The sequence below is a fragment of the Mycteria americana genome, chromosome 4 (assembly GCF_035582795.1).
Source record: "Mycteria americana isolate JAX WOST 10 ecotype Jacksonville Zoo and Gardens chromosome 4, USCA_MyAme_1.0, whole genome shotgun sequence".
NCBI classification, from domain to species: Eukaryota; Metazoa; Chordata; class Aves; order Ciconiiformes; family Ciconiidae; genus Mycteria; species Mycteria americana.
Genome location: NC_134368.1, coordinates 78,266,587 through 78,282,956, shown reverse-complemented (window position 1 = coordinate 78,282,956; position 16,370 = coordinate 78,266,587). Strand labels below are relative to the sequence as shown.

The window sequence follows — 16,370 nt, the reverse complement described above, 5'->3', positions numbered from 1 at the left end:
TGCATGTCCATTGCCATTTGGAAATTCACATCCTTTGAATAAAGTCAGAAAAAAACCCCGTGACTTCAATGTCAGCGGGCCTTAAAATGTTTAGCCCTTGTGGTTTTAACTTTTCAAATGACCGGCTCTTTCAGAGTTTTCCTTCACTTCCCTATATCAGCAGGGTGACAACGTTTTGAACGCTTCTGAGCCAGCCGCTAAAAACATAGAGAAACTACGTGGTCAGAAAGCCAACCTACAACAAGAACCGCAATTAAAGCCCATAAATCAGCAATTAAAGAGTTACTAAGCACAAACATCCAACTACTGTTATTACAGTATATCTACTCTTCCAATCTTTAGAAAGAACAACATACTGATTTAATACCCAAGAAATAACCTTTTAAAACGTCAGCTGGAGACAAAGCTTCATCAGCTTCACCATCAGCTGGAGACAAAGTGGATAGATAATCCTGGAGTCACAACAAACATTACACTGGTTTTGTTCCAGTGGTCTTATGGGATCATAAAGGCTAACGACATTAAGCTGCCTGTTAGTTAGGGCTGGCTGATGAAAAAACATTCCTTGAGAAAATCTGTCCCCGTTTTAGGACTAGGCATAAGCTATAGGAAGTGTACTGCAGGCAGTAAAATGAGGGGAGATCTTTCTTTCTTTCTCAGCTGTTTTACCCTTTGAACTGTCCTGAACAATTCCTTTCTGCGTGCTGACTACTTGTAAAGTGGCTGTCATGACATCCGACGGAGCCTAAGTTGTACGTGTTCCGCAAAACCCGTAAATCAAGTGTAGGGACAGTACAAAGCTCCGCTCCCCCCTCGCCTCTCCTGCACCTGCTGCTTTCGAGTGGTGCTGCTCGTGATGGATGCAGACCTCGCCGCGCTAGACCCTGTACAAACACAGAACAAAAAGTCTTCGCCCCCAAAGAGATTGCAACTGAAATCTAAGACATAAAAGAACAGCTGAATCCACAGAGGCAGGAAAGGCTGGTTTTGTTCTCTCTGCGCTTTCACGCAGGCAAGAGGCAGGCAGGGCTGGCTGACTGCATTTGAACTTTTGCAGGAGTGAAAAATGGCCGTAATTCTGTACGCTTGTTTTAAAAAGTTAGGCTGTTTCATTTCCAAGGCAGACCTTTGTTGCAATGCCGAAAAGCACCATAATTCTCCCACCTGTTGTTTTTCCTTATTGCTCACTCAAGCTCTCTCTCCTGTACACACATCCTGCTCGCACACGGAAGCTGCTGGGAACATGGCCGGTGGTTTAATTTTGCTTGCGGCTGTCTCTCTTCTTTCCGCCTTCCAGCAATGTAAGATCTGTGGGGCTGCGGGGCTGGGGCTTGGGAAGGTTTCCACCGGTTCTGAAGTACTGGAAATTATTTTATGATAAACTGGCTGCTCTGTAACTTCGATTTCTGAGAACTCCCAAGATTTTTCTCACCGGAGCATTGTTTACCCTCTCTGTAGTCTGAGAGGGAGTTGGCTCAGTGGGACAGATTACTTCTCCCTGTGGGAGAAACTAATTTGTTTTCAATTCTATTTTGTTTGCTGACTTTTTTTTTTTTTACAAGTGAGAGCTTGTAACTAGCTGTAAAGTTACCCCAAAGCCACGTCGTGTCTTGGTTTCGGTTCTTGTTTAGGCACCTATACAATTGAAAACCTCAAAAGTGAGAGTAAATCTGTGAAATCAAATACACCAATGCTGGACTGAACGCGCTGTAAAAACTGTTGCCTGAAATAGAGATATATCTACTAAGTATTTGAAATGAAAGAAGAAACCAAACCTTTACACCAGGCAGCAATGATATCAGATATTCCATATTAAGTCCTCATCATTACATTTCTTTAAGATCTAAATGGATTTATTTTATCCCCTGCTGATACACTTCTGAGAATCAAGGACTAGGGAAAGAAGTGGGCAAGTCTGAGATGCTCTTTTTGCTGTGTATCAGTCTAAAACCGCAGTAGCATTTTTAATGTTTGTCATCATTTTCTTTGAAATATGCTGATTCATATAGTTGTGTTTATACCAGGGAACAAGATACATTTTGAAGGCATTTGTGCTATACTAGCATGAGATTAAGAGCAAGTTAAAAATAATTACTCTGCCTTTTTTTCAAATATCTATAGCATTGCCAACTTATCTAGCAACCTATCTATGTGGCTTAATTGTTTGTTTATTTGTTCTCAAAGCCTCAACTACTGAAATAACATTTGTACCTGGCAGAAAAAAAGCTTGAGAATGTGACCCTTCCAGGTTAAAAAAAGCCCAACACAACAGAAAGCAAATAAAAAGCACCTAAAATTTACATGCTCTTTTTCCGTCATCAGATCAGCTACAACATACCCTTGTGATCTTCACAGAACATTCCTATCTGGTGGCAATATTTACCATCAACTTCTGTGAAAGTTCAACTTGCCTACCTTGATTTTTAACCTAGAAGTGCGAAGGATTAAAAACAAACAAACAGACAAACAAACGCTTGTAAAAAAGAGGGACCTGGGGTTGTTTAGCCTGGAGAAAAGGAGGCTGAGGAGAGACCTTATTGCTCTCTACAACTACCTGAAAGGAGGGTGTAGAGAGGTGGGGGTCGGTCTCTTCTCCCAGGTAACAAGTGATAGGACAAGAGGAAACGGCCTCAAGTTGCACCAGGGCAGGTTTAGACTGGATATTAGGAAAAATGTCTTCCCTGAAAGGGTTATCAAGCATTGGAACAGGCTGCCCAGGGAAGTGGTTGAGTCGCCATCCCTGGAGGTATTTAAAAGACGTTTGGATGAGGTGCTTAGGGACATGGTGTAGTGGTGGTCTTGGCAGTGTTAGGTTTACGGTTGGACTCGATGATCTTAAAGCTCTTTTCCAACCTATACGATTCTGTGATTCTGTGAAACATTATCCGGAAAAGTACTGCAGTTTGAAAGCTCAGGGAATTGCACAGATACTGAAACTGCAAATGGAGGGGGAAAATACCTATGTTCTTCCTTGTGATGGTTAATCCATATTAGTTAATCACAGTTAAAATCACAGAAAAGACAAGATAACCTGGGTTTTAATTTACACTGGCCATCTGACATCAAGGCCAAGGAGAAACCTGTGTAAGAATCTGATCTGCTGATCAGATTTAAATCATCACAGCTTGGCTTGCTTTCACCATGCTTTCTAGCACGGGTAAACCAACACAGATTAATTTATGGGAGTTTAAATGAATGTTGCGAAACCAGCACCGTAAGCATGTGTTATAACCAGCTCGTGCAAGGGGAACAGACCAGCGTGTGACCGCTTGCTCTGAACAAAATACACCCAACATAGGCAGCACTCGGTGCTCTGTTTGCTCTTCTGTTTATTCTGCTGAGCCTCCGGTCCTGAGTTAGGAAAGTGCTAATGGGCAATACGGCCTCCCTGAAGCAGTGCTGGAAGTCAGGTTTCACTTAGCAATCATCAGAGGTACAAGATTTAGTGTCGCAGAGCCATGAGTTATTCGAAGAATCAGGTCAGTTCCAGATTAAGCTGTGCAAGAAATGCTCCAGGGTAGAAAGAAAGAGCAGAAACAATGCAGGATGTGGTTTCCAGTCATGAATCCAGTTTTAAGCAGCTAAGATTTGCTTGAGAGATTAGTGTTTTGTAGACGGATGGGAAAGCGAGGGAATCCAACGGAAGGACAGAGTGAATCCCAGTCGTTGATACAGGAGAGAACAGGGAGGAGTCCCACTGCTCCTCTATTTTGAAGCGTCTCTCTGAACTAGCACCTTTTAAAATCACTCTTAGTAATTCCAGGACCCAGCAAGACATTATTAAGAAGTATTTGAAATTTTTTTTAAAGGTTGTTAGGCCAGGCCATGCAAATTAACATGCACTATCATACACTGCAATACAGGTAGCAGCTTCTCTACAGGCTTTTTAACACATATAAAATGTTTGAGAGTAATGTTCCTTGAAAGCCTGCTTTGTCCCATATTTTCAGACTAAAGATATTCACTCAGTAACCATAAATGCCGCCTGAAGATGAAAGCAAAAAAAAAAGCAAACAAAGGCAAGTCAAGCATACTTTGTAACTGCCTCAGTCATGTAATTTAGCCTGCTAGAACTGAACAACTTGATGCAGGGGGAAGAAAAGGCTATGAAAATCTTTACTGTTACTCCTGCTGCAATGCTTTCTGGAGTCCTCACGACAGCACTGCCAGTGGGTGGGGCAGAAGAGCTCTCCCATTGCTTTACTATTTACTTTAGCCCTTGTTAAACCACAATCACAAAACTTAAATTTGGAGTTACATCGCTACTTTCCATTCACCGGAAAGGAACTAAAAGGCAAGACCTATGCAGTTAACAAAAAATACAGTAATTATTCCTCTCCTGAGCTCTTTTCAAATCCCTGGTTGGCACCTGTCTTGTTCTGCACACCGGGCTCACCTTTTCTTTTAAGGTGACAGACACGACTCTAGTTCTCCCGTTAGGCAGTGCCACGGCTTGGTTTTCATTGGCTTATATTAGCCCACTTATCCCTAATTGAAGCAAAGTTCCCATCAATCACAGTGGAAGCCACTAAAGAAGTGGATTTTATGATGGTCGGCCATACCATTGTACTATCACAACCTGTTTCTCTGTATGGTTAACCAGAGTCTCCCAAATCTCTGCCCCTCAAACTACAGCCTTGCTGACCAAGCAATACCAAGGGCAGATTGCATTGCAGCTGAGGCCAGGGTTATAGCGTGGCCTTGATGATTTGCTTTGGTTAATTGCACTGAACAAACAAGAACGATTTGGCCCCTATGGTGCCTTAATCTTTTTATTTCCCCCAGTAAATTTATTTTGTCCAGCATCCGTTCAAGGCTTTTTTTTCAACTGATTTGGATGCAATGAGCTGCCCTGGCTTGCCTTAGTTCCTCAGTAGAAAAATCCTGGTCCCAGACCGGTTGTAAGCATTGAATGGCTCAGCGTGGCCAGAAAATGAGGAACGCATTGCTGGGTAAAAACGCCATTGCACAAAACACTATGGCTCACCTACCACTTTGACTAATAAGCCAGGCAGGATTTGCCAGCACATAGCATTTGTCATTAAAAATAGATCATTTTGAGGGTGACAGAAGTTAAAAAGCAACTTTTCAGTTAAGTTTTCTGGGAAAACATTTCTCAGAGGTAATTCTTCTGGCTTCCGCAAGTTTCAGTCTCCCTGAAGCGTGTTCCCTAAACCCTCCCCACTACCTCTTCCCTTCTGAAAGGGCTGCAAGGTGGCAAATAACGGATGAATCACCAGGCATGACAAGAGATGCGTGGGTGGGAGTGGAGGAGGTCTTGCTGGAAGCAAATACAATGAAAGGTCCTGTAAACCTGCCTTACAGAGAGATAGCTGAGATGCTCTGACTAGTCTCTGGAGAGAAAGGTTAAGAGGTCACTTGAACACAGCCCGCAATCACTTATATGGGGAGAAGACAGATGGGAAAACGCTTTTTTGGGAAAAGGCTTTGGCCACAGGGCTAAGATAAAAGAGGCGCACAGGGCAGCACCACTAATATCTCCAGCTGTATTTTGATGGCACTGCTGCCAGAGGGAGGACAGAAGGTATGCTCTGGGCTTGCCCCTGAGGCAAGTCTTTTTAGTGCACTCAGGCGGTGCCTGGTTTCTGGATCCAGGTAAAGTTTAGGTACAAGGCAGACAGTGAGCTCCTCATACAGGGTGGCTATGACACAGCCAGAAAAATAACTCCAGGTACCCAGAGAGTTTTAAAGTCAAACAGGGTGATGCCCAATAGCTCTGCTGCATACAAAAACTTGCTGTCTGTGTATTGCCTTTTGTCCTTGCGAGCCTCTGTTCGACTTCTAGGGGGAGACTTCTGCAGTGAGGACATCAGTAAAATGAGGTATACATATACACGTCAGAAGCGATCCTAGAAATACAGGTCAGAAGTGCAGAGATAGTGTTTGACTGGTTTGGGGGTTTTTGGTAAGTAACTGATATTTAGTCACTGTACAGTAAGTAATCTGTCTTTTTCATGGCACTACGTCAATTCTAAAAAATGCTTTTTACAGGACAGGTAAGTACTATCAGCTCCAATCGGTGGAGGTAGAAACAGCATAGGTCCTCCAACAGGTAACTCTCAGAGCTCCGCAGCAGATGAGGTGGAGAGCAGGGAAGAGGCTACAGCCTGTTGCAGCTGAACAGGCTACAGGTTGCAGCTCTCCGCTCTTTCCAGCACACTGAATTTTGAGAGTCCGAGACAGTAACAACCGATGGAAAAGCGTGCACTATAAGATATGGGTAGATAACTTTAAAAAGGTGGCTACCAGATTTTCGCCTCCAAAGATTGTAATGCTGCCCCAGACTCCAAAGCATCATAGCTCTTAGCATCCCTAAACCAAAATGGCCATGTGCTATTCCAGCAAGTCGGGAGGTGACCTCCATGAGGGCAATTTGGTTACCGAGATGCTGCTAAGGCAGCACCCTGCCACTGTAGGGTGACTAGGCTGCTCCTAGGCTGTGCAGTTCTAGGACTCAGATGAAGTGGAAGGATATTTAAGTCATAGCTAGTGCAGCAAATGCAAAAAGAGAATTAATATATTTCTGAAATAGCAATTTTTCCCCTTCCTCATGAGTGTCACTCTTGAAGATAAGATCTAAACTTTTGTAGGGAAAAACTAGTTTATCTAATATTGGTCCCTTTCCGTCGAATGAAACGGAAAGAGCTGCAGAACAATGATCTCTATTTAAAAAATTACTGAAGTGTTAGGGACGCAACTGAGCCGAGGAACTGTGTAATTCGTGAGTCCTCATTTTTGCTTACAGGTCATTTTGCTTTGCTGGTGGGGAAATCAAGAATGAAGCACAAGGTCATGCCCCCAGCTGTCACTGGAGCTCCAGAATTTGACAGAACATTTCGTGCACAGTAAGTCCGGAGATCATTAAGATGGTGGCAATGAATAACAATTCAGTCCAGAAGAGAATCAAAAACATTATCTTAAAATGTTACCTTTTCTTTGCATCCTTTGCTCAAAAAAAGGAAAAATAATGAACAGATCGTTTTTCAAATGGTTCAGCTATTATTTTAATGATAATGGGGTAAGTTCAGCTCATTTTATACAGTCACTGCTCAAATTCTGATCAAGCTAGGCAATCAGATTACCCAAACCTAAGTAGGGGCTGAGAGCTAATTGACTGTAACTTAGAGAATTCAGATGTTCTGGATCTAGCAAGGTGTGCTGTCAGTTCTTAGGCTGGGGCTAACACCAAACACGTGGAAGACGAGCACAGAAAATCTGTGTCTTCGCAGTGGATAATGGTGGAATAGCCTGTCTAATTCCTAAAGGGCTTCGGTTTGTGATTAGCTAATGACCCTATGCAAAAGTATTTATATTTATTTCAAACAATCCCATCTGTTGTAACTGTAGTTGTAGTGGATAACAATTACAAAACCTCAAATACATTAGACAACATATTAGATAACAGAATATGTTAGATATAGAAGGATGCCTAATTTGTTAAAAAGAAATTCATTCAGAACCACCAAGAAAAGATATCCCAGCAAAATATTGGTGGGAAAACCGATGATGTCCACAAACGAAGATGTTATGGTCCTCACCATAAGAAGATCTGTCGTGTGCTGTCTGTGCCTGACAGCACTTCGTAAGGGCAGTTGGCCTCAGCAGGGCAATGCAGGCTGCCTACTCTGTGCTTCCTCTTGCAGTCCTGGGATGCTGACCCACCAAACTTGCATACCGAGTATGGAGATAAGTGATTAACATCACATCCGCGTGCTGGAATTCCTGCCTCTCTCTGCTTCACGGGCACTTGATTTAGGATTATTTGTCTTATTTATTTCCATGTAGTTGGGATCCAGATCCTTGTCCAAGTTTAAATACCAGGCGAATATTTGAAATAGTCTGTATTTGAGATTACAAAGAAGAGACTTTTTAAAAGTGCCTAATGCCGGCTGACTGTGCTCCCACTGGATTCGATAGCATTAACTTTAGTGGCAACTAAATGAGGCCAAAGCCGATCCTCCTTGAGAACCCCACCTACAGTTCTTTTCCTTTGCAGACTAATGTTCTTTCAAATTTATTCTGCAGACAAAACTGTGTGGAGTTTTACCCAATATTCCTGACTGTCCTCTGGACTGCAGGATGGTTTTTTAATCAAGGTAAACACTTTTCGTTTTTATCTTGGACTGAGTTTTACATAACTTTTGAAAACACTTTCGTTTTATCAGGAGGTAAATGACTGTAGACATCTTTTTCCCTTCTTTTAATTGCATTACCTTAGCATAGCCTTCCTAGAAGAATGTGACACTGAAATCCCCACTTAGTCATGGCATTTCACACAGCCCCACCAGCTTTTACTTCTCTCTGCAAACCAAGAGTCAGTACATTTATCATACATTCAGTGGATTTGCAGGGTGAATCATTCAGAAAAGCAGCTCCCAGATGCCTCCCACTAACAATTATTTGCACATTACGGGAGAGTTCTCACAGGACATCAAGCATAGCTATCGTCCCTGGGGAGGGGGCAGCCCAAAAAGACTCAGGTCAGAGCACTCATGCCTGTGGCTGGACCCCTGGCTGATGGAGACGGAGCTCAAGCCAGCAGACCTTTGGGGTCTGACATCCCCGATGAGTGAGTGACACCACCACTGGGCTATGACTTGTTTGTTCTGGGACATAGCACTGAGCACTGAAGCACAGGCACAAGAGCGGCGTCTCCAGCCATAGGTACTGTACCTCAGGTATGCAGCGGGGACTCGGAAAAATCTATTATGTTTTCTCAGCCACCTAGCAGGGAGGCATTTTTTGGTCAAATGTTCTGAACTCAGAGGCCACAGAGCTTTCATACCTCTCACTCTGTTGGACTTTCCAAGGTGGGTCTGTGATGTCTCTTAACAGTGATGGGGTGGACTCTGCTAGAGCTGGAACTTGTGACAGAGCCTAATTTTTGCATTCTGCTTCATTAACCCTTCCCCAGCTGATGTTTTAGAAGCATGAAGTCTGTGGACCGGAGAAAGCATAACTAGCTCATGCCCACTATACCTCTCCTTCCTGAACAACTAGCTTTCTTCTCCATTTTCTATGTTTGCCCCAAAACAGTACGTTTGTTTTGGGGCTCTCTTACAGCCAGAGTCCCATCTCCACTGCAAATCCGATGTAAATCCAAAGCAGCACCACTTAAGTCAACAAATTGGATACGAGATAGTACATGTGCTCATAGACAGACACTTAAATTGAGGCAAATCACAGTTGCTAACCAGCAATGCAGACATGTGCTGTCATATGTAAGAAAAGAAGGATTATGTTAACCTCCTCTGTAAGTCATTTTTTCAGCTGAGCATCTCCCATAGGTATGTTTACACGGGTTAATCCAGAACACGGTAAAAGCTGTCCCCTGTAATACTCACTCGCACGGCTTGAAAGAACACAAAATTATCCAGCTTAGTCCTGGATAATACAACTGACCTACACACCCTGCTCCATCTATCAAATGGAGGTGACTTTATACTCTTCCCACAGGGAGGTCAGAAAGCTAACTTCACTACAGCTTTCCCTCATGTCCTTGGATAAAAGCTGCTATATAAATGCAAAGCGGGTTATTAACAACATAAATAAGATTCTCTTTCCAAAACAAACACTCCCCTTTAGCATGAACTGCCATAACAATACAAAATCACAGTGCTGGGTCAAGCCCCAGTGCTCCAACCCACTATCCTGTCTCTGGGATAACCACCAAACTGGCGGGGCCACAGATTCCTGTCCGTTCTTGAGATCTCCTTTTCAGGGAATGCTTTTAGATTTTTTTGGACAGTCTTGTGCCCACCCCTATCTGTAAACCCATATCAAGAGCCTGCTGTAGTGAATGTTTAAGAATACATATATCTCTTTTGAATTATTCTTTCCCAAGGTAACTTCCCAGGGTATGGGTAGCTATGAAAATCCCCAGAGCTATACAACTAGAAAACATAACTAAAGTGTCTAACTGTCTAAGATGCTCATTTTTGAGTTTTCTAACTGTTTTTTCCACCCTATTAATCTTTTCTTTCTTAGAATTAGCTTCCTTTCTGGGTGTGTTGTACATGTTTGCCCGCTACAAGTACTTCCATGGTTACGTACAGTCTGTGAAAGGAAGGTAAGGAGTTACCAACTGAATGCAGGTTAAAAGCTCCAGGCTGTGGTCTGAAGCTGGGCTGAGAGCCAAGGACTGGCAGTGAAAAGTGACTATAATTGAATGCAACATGTGTAAAATGTCAGCAAGAGGTCTGAAGCGGAAACCCTCAGGGAAGAGGGCTGACTGTTACAGTGGAAGCCTAGGTTAAGGTGTGCACGTGCTACAGGGTCACAAGAGAGAAAAGGTTTGATGCTCACCTTGTGGGTGCCTGCTCCGTACTGAGCATATTGGCAACCAGACTTGGAGAGGTCTGAAAACAGAAGGACAGTTTTGCAGCTCGGGAGTGCTGTAGCATGGGAGGCTGCTCAGGCAAGGCTTGCGCAGTGCCTGCCTGCCTGCCTGCTGTTTTCATTTTTCCTCGGTTTGTCACGTTGAGACCTTTACTCTAGCCATACAAAATGCACTAAAGGAAGCAAGCACATCTGGCCTTGTAGGCTGATGAACTTTCACCAAACAGATAAGAGAACGCAGCTTCAGATAAGCGTACGTTAATGAACGTTAAGCGCACAGCATCTCGTAACATGAAGTCTGCTTCAGCAAACGTGCACGCTGGCAAAACACCCCTCCACTATAAACACCCAAACACACAGTTTATTTCTCGTCTCACTGAAGCCACTGCGCTATCTTCTGTGTCCTGACCTAAGGCTCGTCTTCCAGCACACATATCAGTCATAAAAAGAAAATAGCACGATATATGCTTGTCATAAAATTAAAAGACTTGGGATGTATATTTCTAGAGGAAGATACGAAATGATCAGACTATTTTGCAGTGAATAATCCTGCAGCAGCAAAAGACTGTTCTACAGGGCTATTTTCCATAGCTTGTATACTGATATTGCCATTCTCCTTCACAATATGGTCTCCACCAATCCTTTACCCTCTTTGGAAGAGCTGTTGCTTAAGAGAAGGGAGGGGGTACATATTCCCTCAGATAATTTTATATTTCCCTATCAGAGATGCAATAACTCAAATGATGGCGATGAACACCAACCAGAACACCAGCTAGCGACTATTAAGGAAGTTTAGGGAGCAAAACAGTCTAAATAAATGAACAAGCAGAGCATAGCGGACTTTTCTTTAATCAACAAACTAAAAAGTCCTTTTCTCAAGAAATCTGTCCCATGCTTTACTTCAGTACTCTTAGACCAATAGATTCAGCCTCTCAAGGAAGCCTAAGAACAGTGGCTGGCTTCACTATTAGACAGAGCTTTACACTCTGGTGAGACTCTGATTTCTTTGCATTGAAGGGAGGGTGCCGAGGGTCAGCCTGGCAGCCCTAGAAAATGGCTTTGCTCACAAGGCCCGCGTCGGCGAGCCTGGCTGGTGCCAACCTCCAGCGGGCGCCTCAGCCAGCAACGGGTCAGCACAAGTCAGGCATGCAGAACCCGGCCCCAAAACATACAACAAGCCTCCAGCAGCCCCAGTAGCGAGAAGGTAATTAGTCTTCACACCGATTCTCAACCATAATCACTGACTACAGCCGTGCTAGTTATAAAGAGAAACCTGGTCCGCGTGCTCAAAGAGCTGGTTACGACACATACTTGTGCGCTTGACTACATGAACCGCAGTTCAGATTTGCCAAGGCTGGATTTTTTTCAGAACAGAACAGGAACATGCACCTTCTATTCGGTTTCTGTGCTGGAGAGGCCTTTGCAAGTGAGCTGTACGCTTTACCCTTCCCTCCAGCTGGCTCTGATGGATACTTAAAGGGCTAAGCTAAAGACTTCTCATGCTCTCCTGAAACTGAGGAAATCTCCTACTTCACCATTTGGAAACCCACGTCTAGACGTGGCATGCCCAGAAAGGCTACCTATATGAAGTCTTTAGGCACCAGTGAGATCCTCAGGCTCCCCGCACCGCCAGCGGTGCCTGAGCACCTAAAGCTCTTCAGCTTCTGTGGGTACGGGGATAGCTAGCTGTAAATCGAAGGCTGACAAGCTCCTCAGACCCCTCTCCAATGCTAACGTGATGGGATTCTCCAGAGAGACCTTTTGTTGCTTGCTTTGCCAGCAGAGGCCAACCCAGCAGCAGCTCCCAGAATATGCCTCTCCGCGCAGAGTCTGCTCCAAGGCAACTGAGAGCAGCCCCAGGAGAGCGGGCACGGAGGGGAAGCTCCCTGCTCACGTGTGCCCAAAAAGCGAGCTCTGTGTTTCGGAGCCGAAGGGCTCTCCCAGCCTCTTCTGTGGGAGCTTTCCATTTTGTACAAATAAAATTTGTACAAATTCGTACAAATAAAATAACCTGACCCTCTCCCATCCCCAGCAAGTGCCCTAATCGCTGATTTTTTAGGACCAACACTATTCCTTTCCGGTCCAAAAATCCATCTCCAAGTCAAAGCGATAACCAGCGGCAGACCTGCCAGCTCAGTGGAGAGTACCTGACCAACAGATGTGGATGTAAGAGACAGGCACGCCTCTCCCTCAGCCCCAAAGGCTTCTCTCCCACACTCCCTACACCTACGGCTGCAGTGAGGTGCCCAAAGCTTGTCTGAGGCTTTACCCACAGGTCTTCATGTCATGGGATGAGGTAGCTTCATCCTGGAGCAAGTTCCTAACTTCCACATGAATATTTAGAAACACTGGGGGAGAGTTTTCCCATAGAGAGGATATTAGGAATCTCTCTTCTCCCTAGCAAAAGTCACGTGCAGGAATAGTTTATTACCAAAACACCCCAAGGTAGCGTTGCAGCAGTGATCCTCTCTGATTCTACACACCTCTTCTTAACTGGTGTGGAGAAGCAGTTTCACTGTAAACACACCATGTACAGCTCGTAACAGTATTTTTCTGCTTTCCACTTCTAGGTTAACAGGTTTTTATTTGAATTTGATAATTCTGATGTGCTTGATAACCCTGGGTGCAGCTGGGATTGTTAACAGCTTTCTGGATGAATACCTGGACTTCAGCATTATGAAGAAGCTACGTAAATTGTTGTGAAGACTGTTTTTTTTTTTTAAACAAATAAATAATGTGGATGCTTTCCCTGAACACCAAAAAGATTATAAGCTGCACGTGAATAGAGCATCAGAGCTCTTTACTAACAGCCCGCTGCAATGTAAAATGCATGTTTTTCCTGAGCTGTTTACGCTTTCTCCTTTCCCTACACTCTTGAAAAAAAGTCAGTAGACAGAATGTCATGTCACATCTGCATTTGCAATTAAATGATCTGTTTTCCCGTACAGTATTGTAAACCCTAAACAAATTACATAAAGCTAAAACCATTAATTCACTAAGTAATTTGGTTGCAACTGGCACTGCAAGCGTCAGCCCATCTTACCCAATGTCCTTCAGCTTTGCCAATGCCTCTGGAGCCTTCCTTCACTCCTCTTCATTTCCCCCAGCAGTGCCATCCGTTCTGCACAAATGTAAAAACACGCTTCAATGCAATACGCTGCTGCGAGGTCCCAATTTTCCAAGTATATCCAATCCCACTGCAGGAGGCTGTTTAAGCATATACGGAAACACTGCTTTCTTCAGGAAAACATTTAAAGCTGCACTTGACCCTACGTTTCTGTGAAGGCCTTTCGGTTTTATACGCACGTTTACAGTTCGACACACGCTCAACACCCTTCTCGTAGAAGCGGGGCCCTCCTGTAGGCAGATCCCAGTCCTCACACAAAGCCTCTCCAAGACAGGCTGCACCCACAGCGCGGCACTTGCGAGAGGGAGAGCCAGCCCAGACAAAAAGAAGGCACAGATGCTCGTCTAACAATTGGGTCTACGGCATTGTCTCCCGCCAAGGCACAGATGGCTGGGGTGTGGGAAAGACTAGACAAACGTCCCAGCATGGCCACAGCTCTGGGAATCATAAAATGACAATGAGAAGCAAACTGACTATGAAAACAGTTTTCTGCTAAAAGGGAGGAAAAGTCATGGCTTGGCACCATCAGCTCAAAGTATGCTGATGGTCAATTTAAACTATGTAGAAGAACAGAGAAGCAAGGCCATGCCTGACTATTTTGGTAGCTCCTGATAATTCAAATTATTTAGGCGATGTTGAATATACTCACGTTAGCTAGAGCCAGCAGGCAGAAAGTTTCCTTGTCATGCCTCTGAAGGCATGATTTGGCCAAAAATACTGCGTGTTTATATAATGAACATGCTTATGGTCTTTCTAAAAGTGTACTGAGGTTGATAACCTGAGCACAAAATAATTGAGCGTTGGATCTGGTTGATAATAAACTTTCATATGGAAAAGGTGGACACGTTGCATGTGCAGAAGTTAGCTTGTGATTAAAGGGCACAACTTAGTCCCTGCAGGTGGCAAAGGCGGAAATAGCATTTGAAACAATAAAATGAAACAAGTGCAAAGGTGCAAGACTTGGGTCTGATAACGGCTGCCGAGGGGAAAAGGACAGACCACGATGGTGAGCAGGCTGGGGCTGACACAGCTGCAGAAAGGGCAACTCCCTGGGACTTGCCTCCAGGGAGAAAGTACAAGGGGGCCAGATTTAACAGCCACAGAAATCACCGGGAATTCTTCCACTAACTTTCCTTCTATGGGCTGAGAGACAGAAAATCCACCCACCCACCTGCCAGTGATGCCTTCAGGCAGCCATGGGCAGCAGGAACTGCTGCCACCAGACGAAAAACCAAGACAAAGGTCCAAACTATAGAACAGGCTTGAAATACACACTAGAGGAGGCCCAAAGGTCGCCAACTGTGTTCAAACAGGTCTTTGCCTCTGAAATTATTCCATTCCGTGCTTACCTGTTGTAGTGGTCTGGCATGTTTATAGGTAGCTTCCCATACCCCATCGACTCCACAGAAAGGAATAAACTGCTGTCGCACAGGGACAGTTTCACATTCACATAATTTCGTAATTTCACATAAATACCAAAAAATGCGGGGGTGAGGCTGCAAAGCATCATCCAGCAGCACAAGGCCAGAGTGCTAGGGGATAAACATGAGCCTAACATTTTAGGAGCTGCACCAGCTAACGAGAGGGCAGAAATAGGCCTAGAGTTGAGGATGCCACCGGTCTTCTCACTCACTGCTTTTCCCCAGGACAGAATGTCTGTGATTGAAAAGTGTTAAAGACTGGCTCATCTATCATTAAAAACAAAATACACCTCTAACAGATGGATGCTGTCAGTGTCAGTACTTAGTTCAGCTCTAGCGAGAACCACACCATTTCCTGCCTGCTGATCGAGGAGTCAGTATCAGGCTGCACGTTCAGCATACGCTGTGAGTTGATGCAAATGTTCATCTGTCGGTCACGATCAGCGACGACGATGGTCCCTGCTGCAGCTTCAAAGCCAGTCGCTACCTAGGGGCCTCTTGCCGAAAGCATCTTTTCTCAGCAAGCCCTCTGCCAGCACCTGCTGAGGAGTAACTGCGGCAGGCTGCTCTGATCCGGGCCCGTCTCCTCCTTCGTGCCCCATTATCCGCATTTAGAATGGCAGAGGACTGACATTAAGGAGAGAAGGGGAACCTCACCTTAAAGGTTGTACGTGGAGCCAAGCCACACTGACATCCCGAAGAGCAAGCTGTGCAAACAGAGGTCCGGCGTCTGATCCCCCACGACTCCCCAGTAGGCTGCAAACATGGAGAAATTGGTGTTGAGCCTTGAAGGCTACGCGGCACATTTACCTTGAACAGGTCATATAAATTCAACAAGTCTACGTGCACTTTCCAAAAGGCTTCTGACAACACAGTTCTCACACCGTAGTAGTAGCAGGTGATGGGGAACTACTCTAAGCATGCATCTTCACGCTTCCCCAGTTTCCTCCTCTCTTGTTTCCAACTTCTACGCCCAGCCCCGCATTCCCCCTTCTTCCACCCCAACCTTACCTCCCCAGATCTCGGCCACAGGACCCTACATCCCGGGCTCCCATCTTGTGTCCTCCCCTGAAAGCACTTCCCTACTCCCTGCACAGAATAAATGCAAAAGTTTGGAGCTGCCACCTCTAACGGGCCCAATTATGGACCAGCTCCCCCGTAGCAACTGCCGGAGCGCAGACCTCCCCTCAGAGCACTCGCAGTTTTGTAACTCACCTTGCTCTGAGAAAGGGGCACCGTGACCCCAACGCGAGGCAGACTCCTGACGAAGCCCTGGCCGCCCAGCAGCTCATCACGGCAACCTGTGGCTCCGCTGCCGCAGGGAAGCCGCTGGGCTGTGCCCGGCGGGGCTACCGGGATGCAGGGGGTTTACCGGCGCTGAACAAGCCCGGGGCAAGATGGGTGGCCTGGTAGCCGCTATACCCGGCCTGTAATGCCCCGACTCCAGCCGGGCGAGGGCAGCT

General features: G+C 45.1%; 1 protein-coding gene across 1 annotated transcript; it reads left to right on the top strand.

The window, feature by feature from the left end:
- The first annotated feature begins 1,228 nt into the window (after nucleotides 1–1,228).
- On the top strand, nucleotides 1,229–13,256 carry MGST2 (microsomal glutathione S-transferase 2). Its single transcript, XM_075499310.1, has 5 exons — nucleotides 1,229–1,301; nucleotides 6,767–6,866; nucleotides 8,047–8,117; nucleotides 10,009–10,090; nucleotides 12,930–13,256. The coding sequence occupies exons 1-5, from the start codon at nucleotides 1,244–1,246 to the stop codon at nucleotides 13,060–13,062; spliced, it is 444 nt and encodes a 147-aa protein (XP_075355425.1). The 5' UTR covers nucleotides 1,229–1,243; the 3' UTR covers nucleotides 13,063–13,256.
- Nucleotides 13,257–16,370: the final 3,114 nt, after the last annotated feature.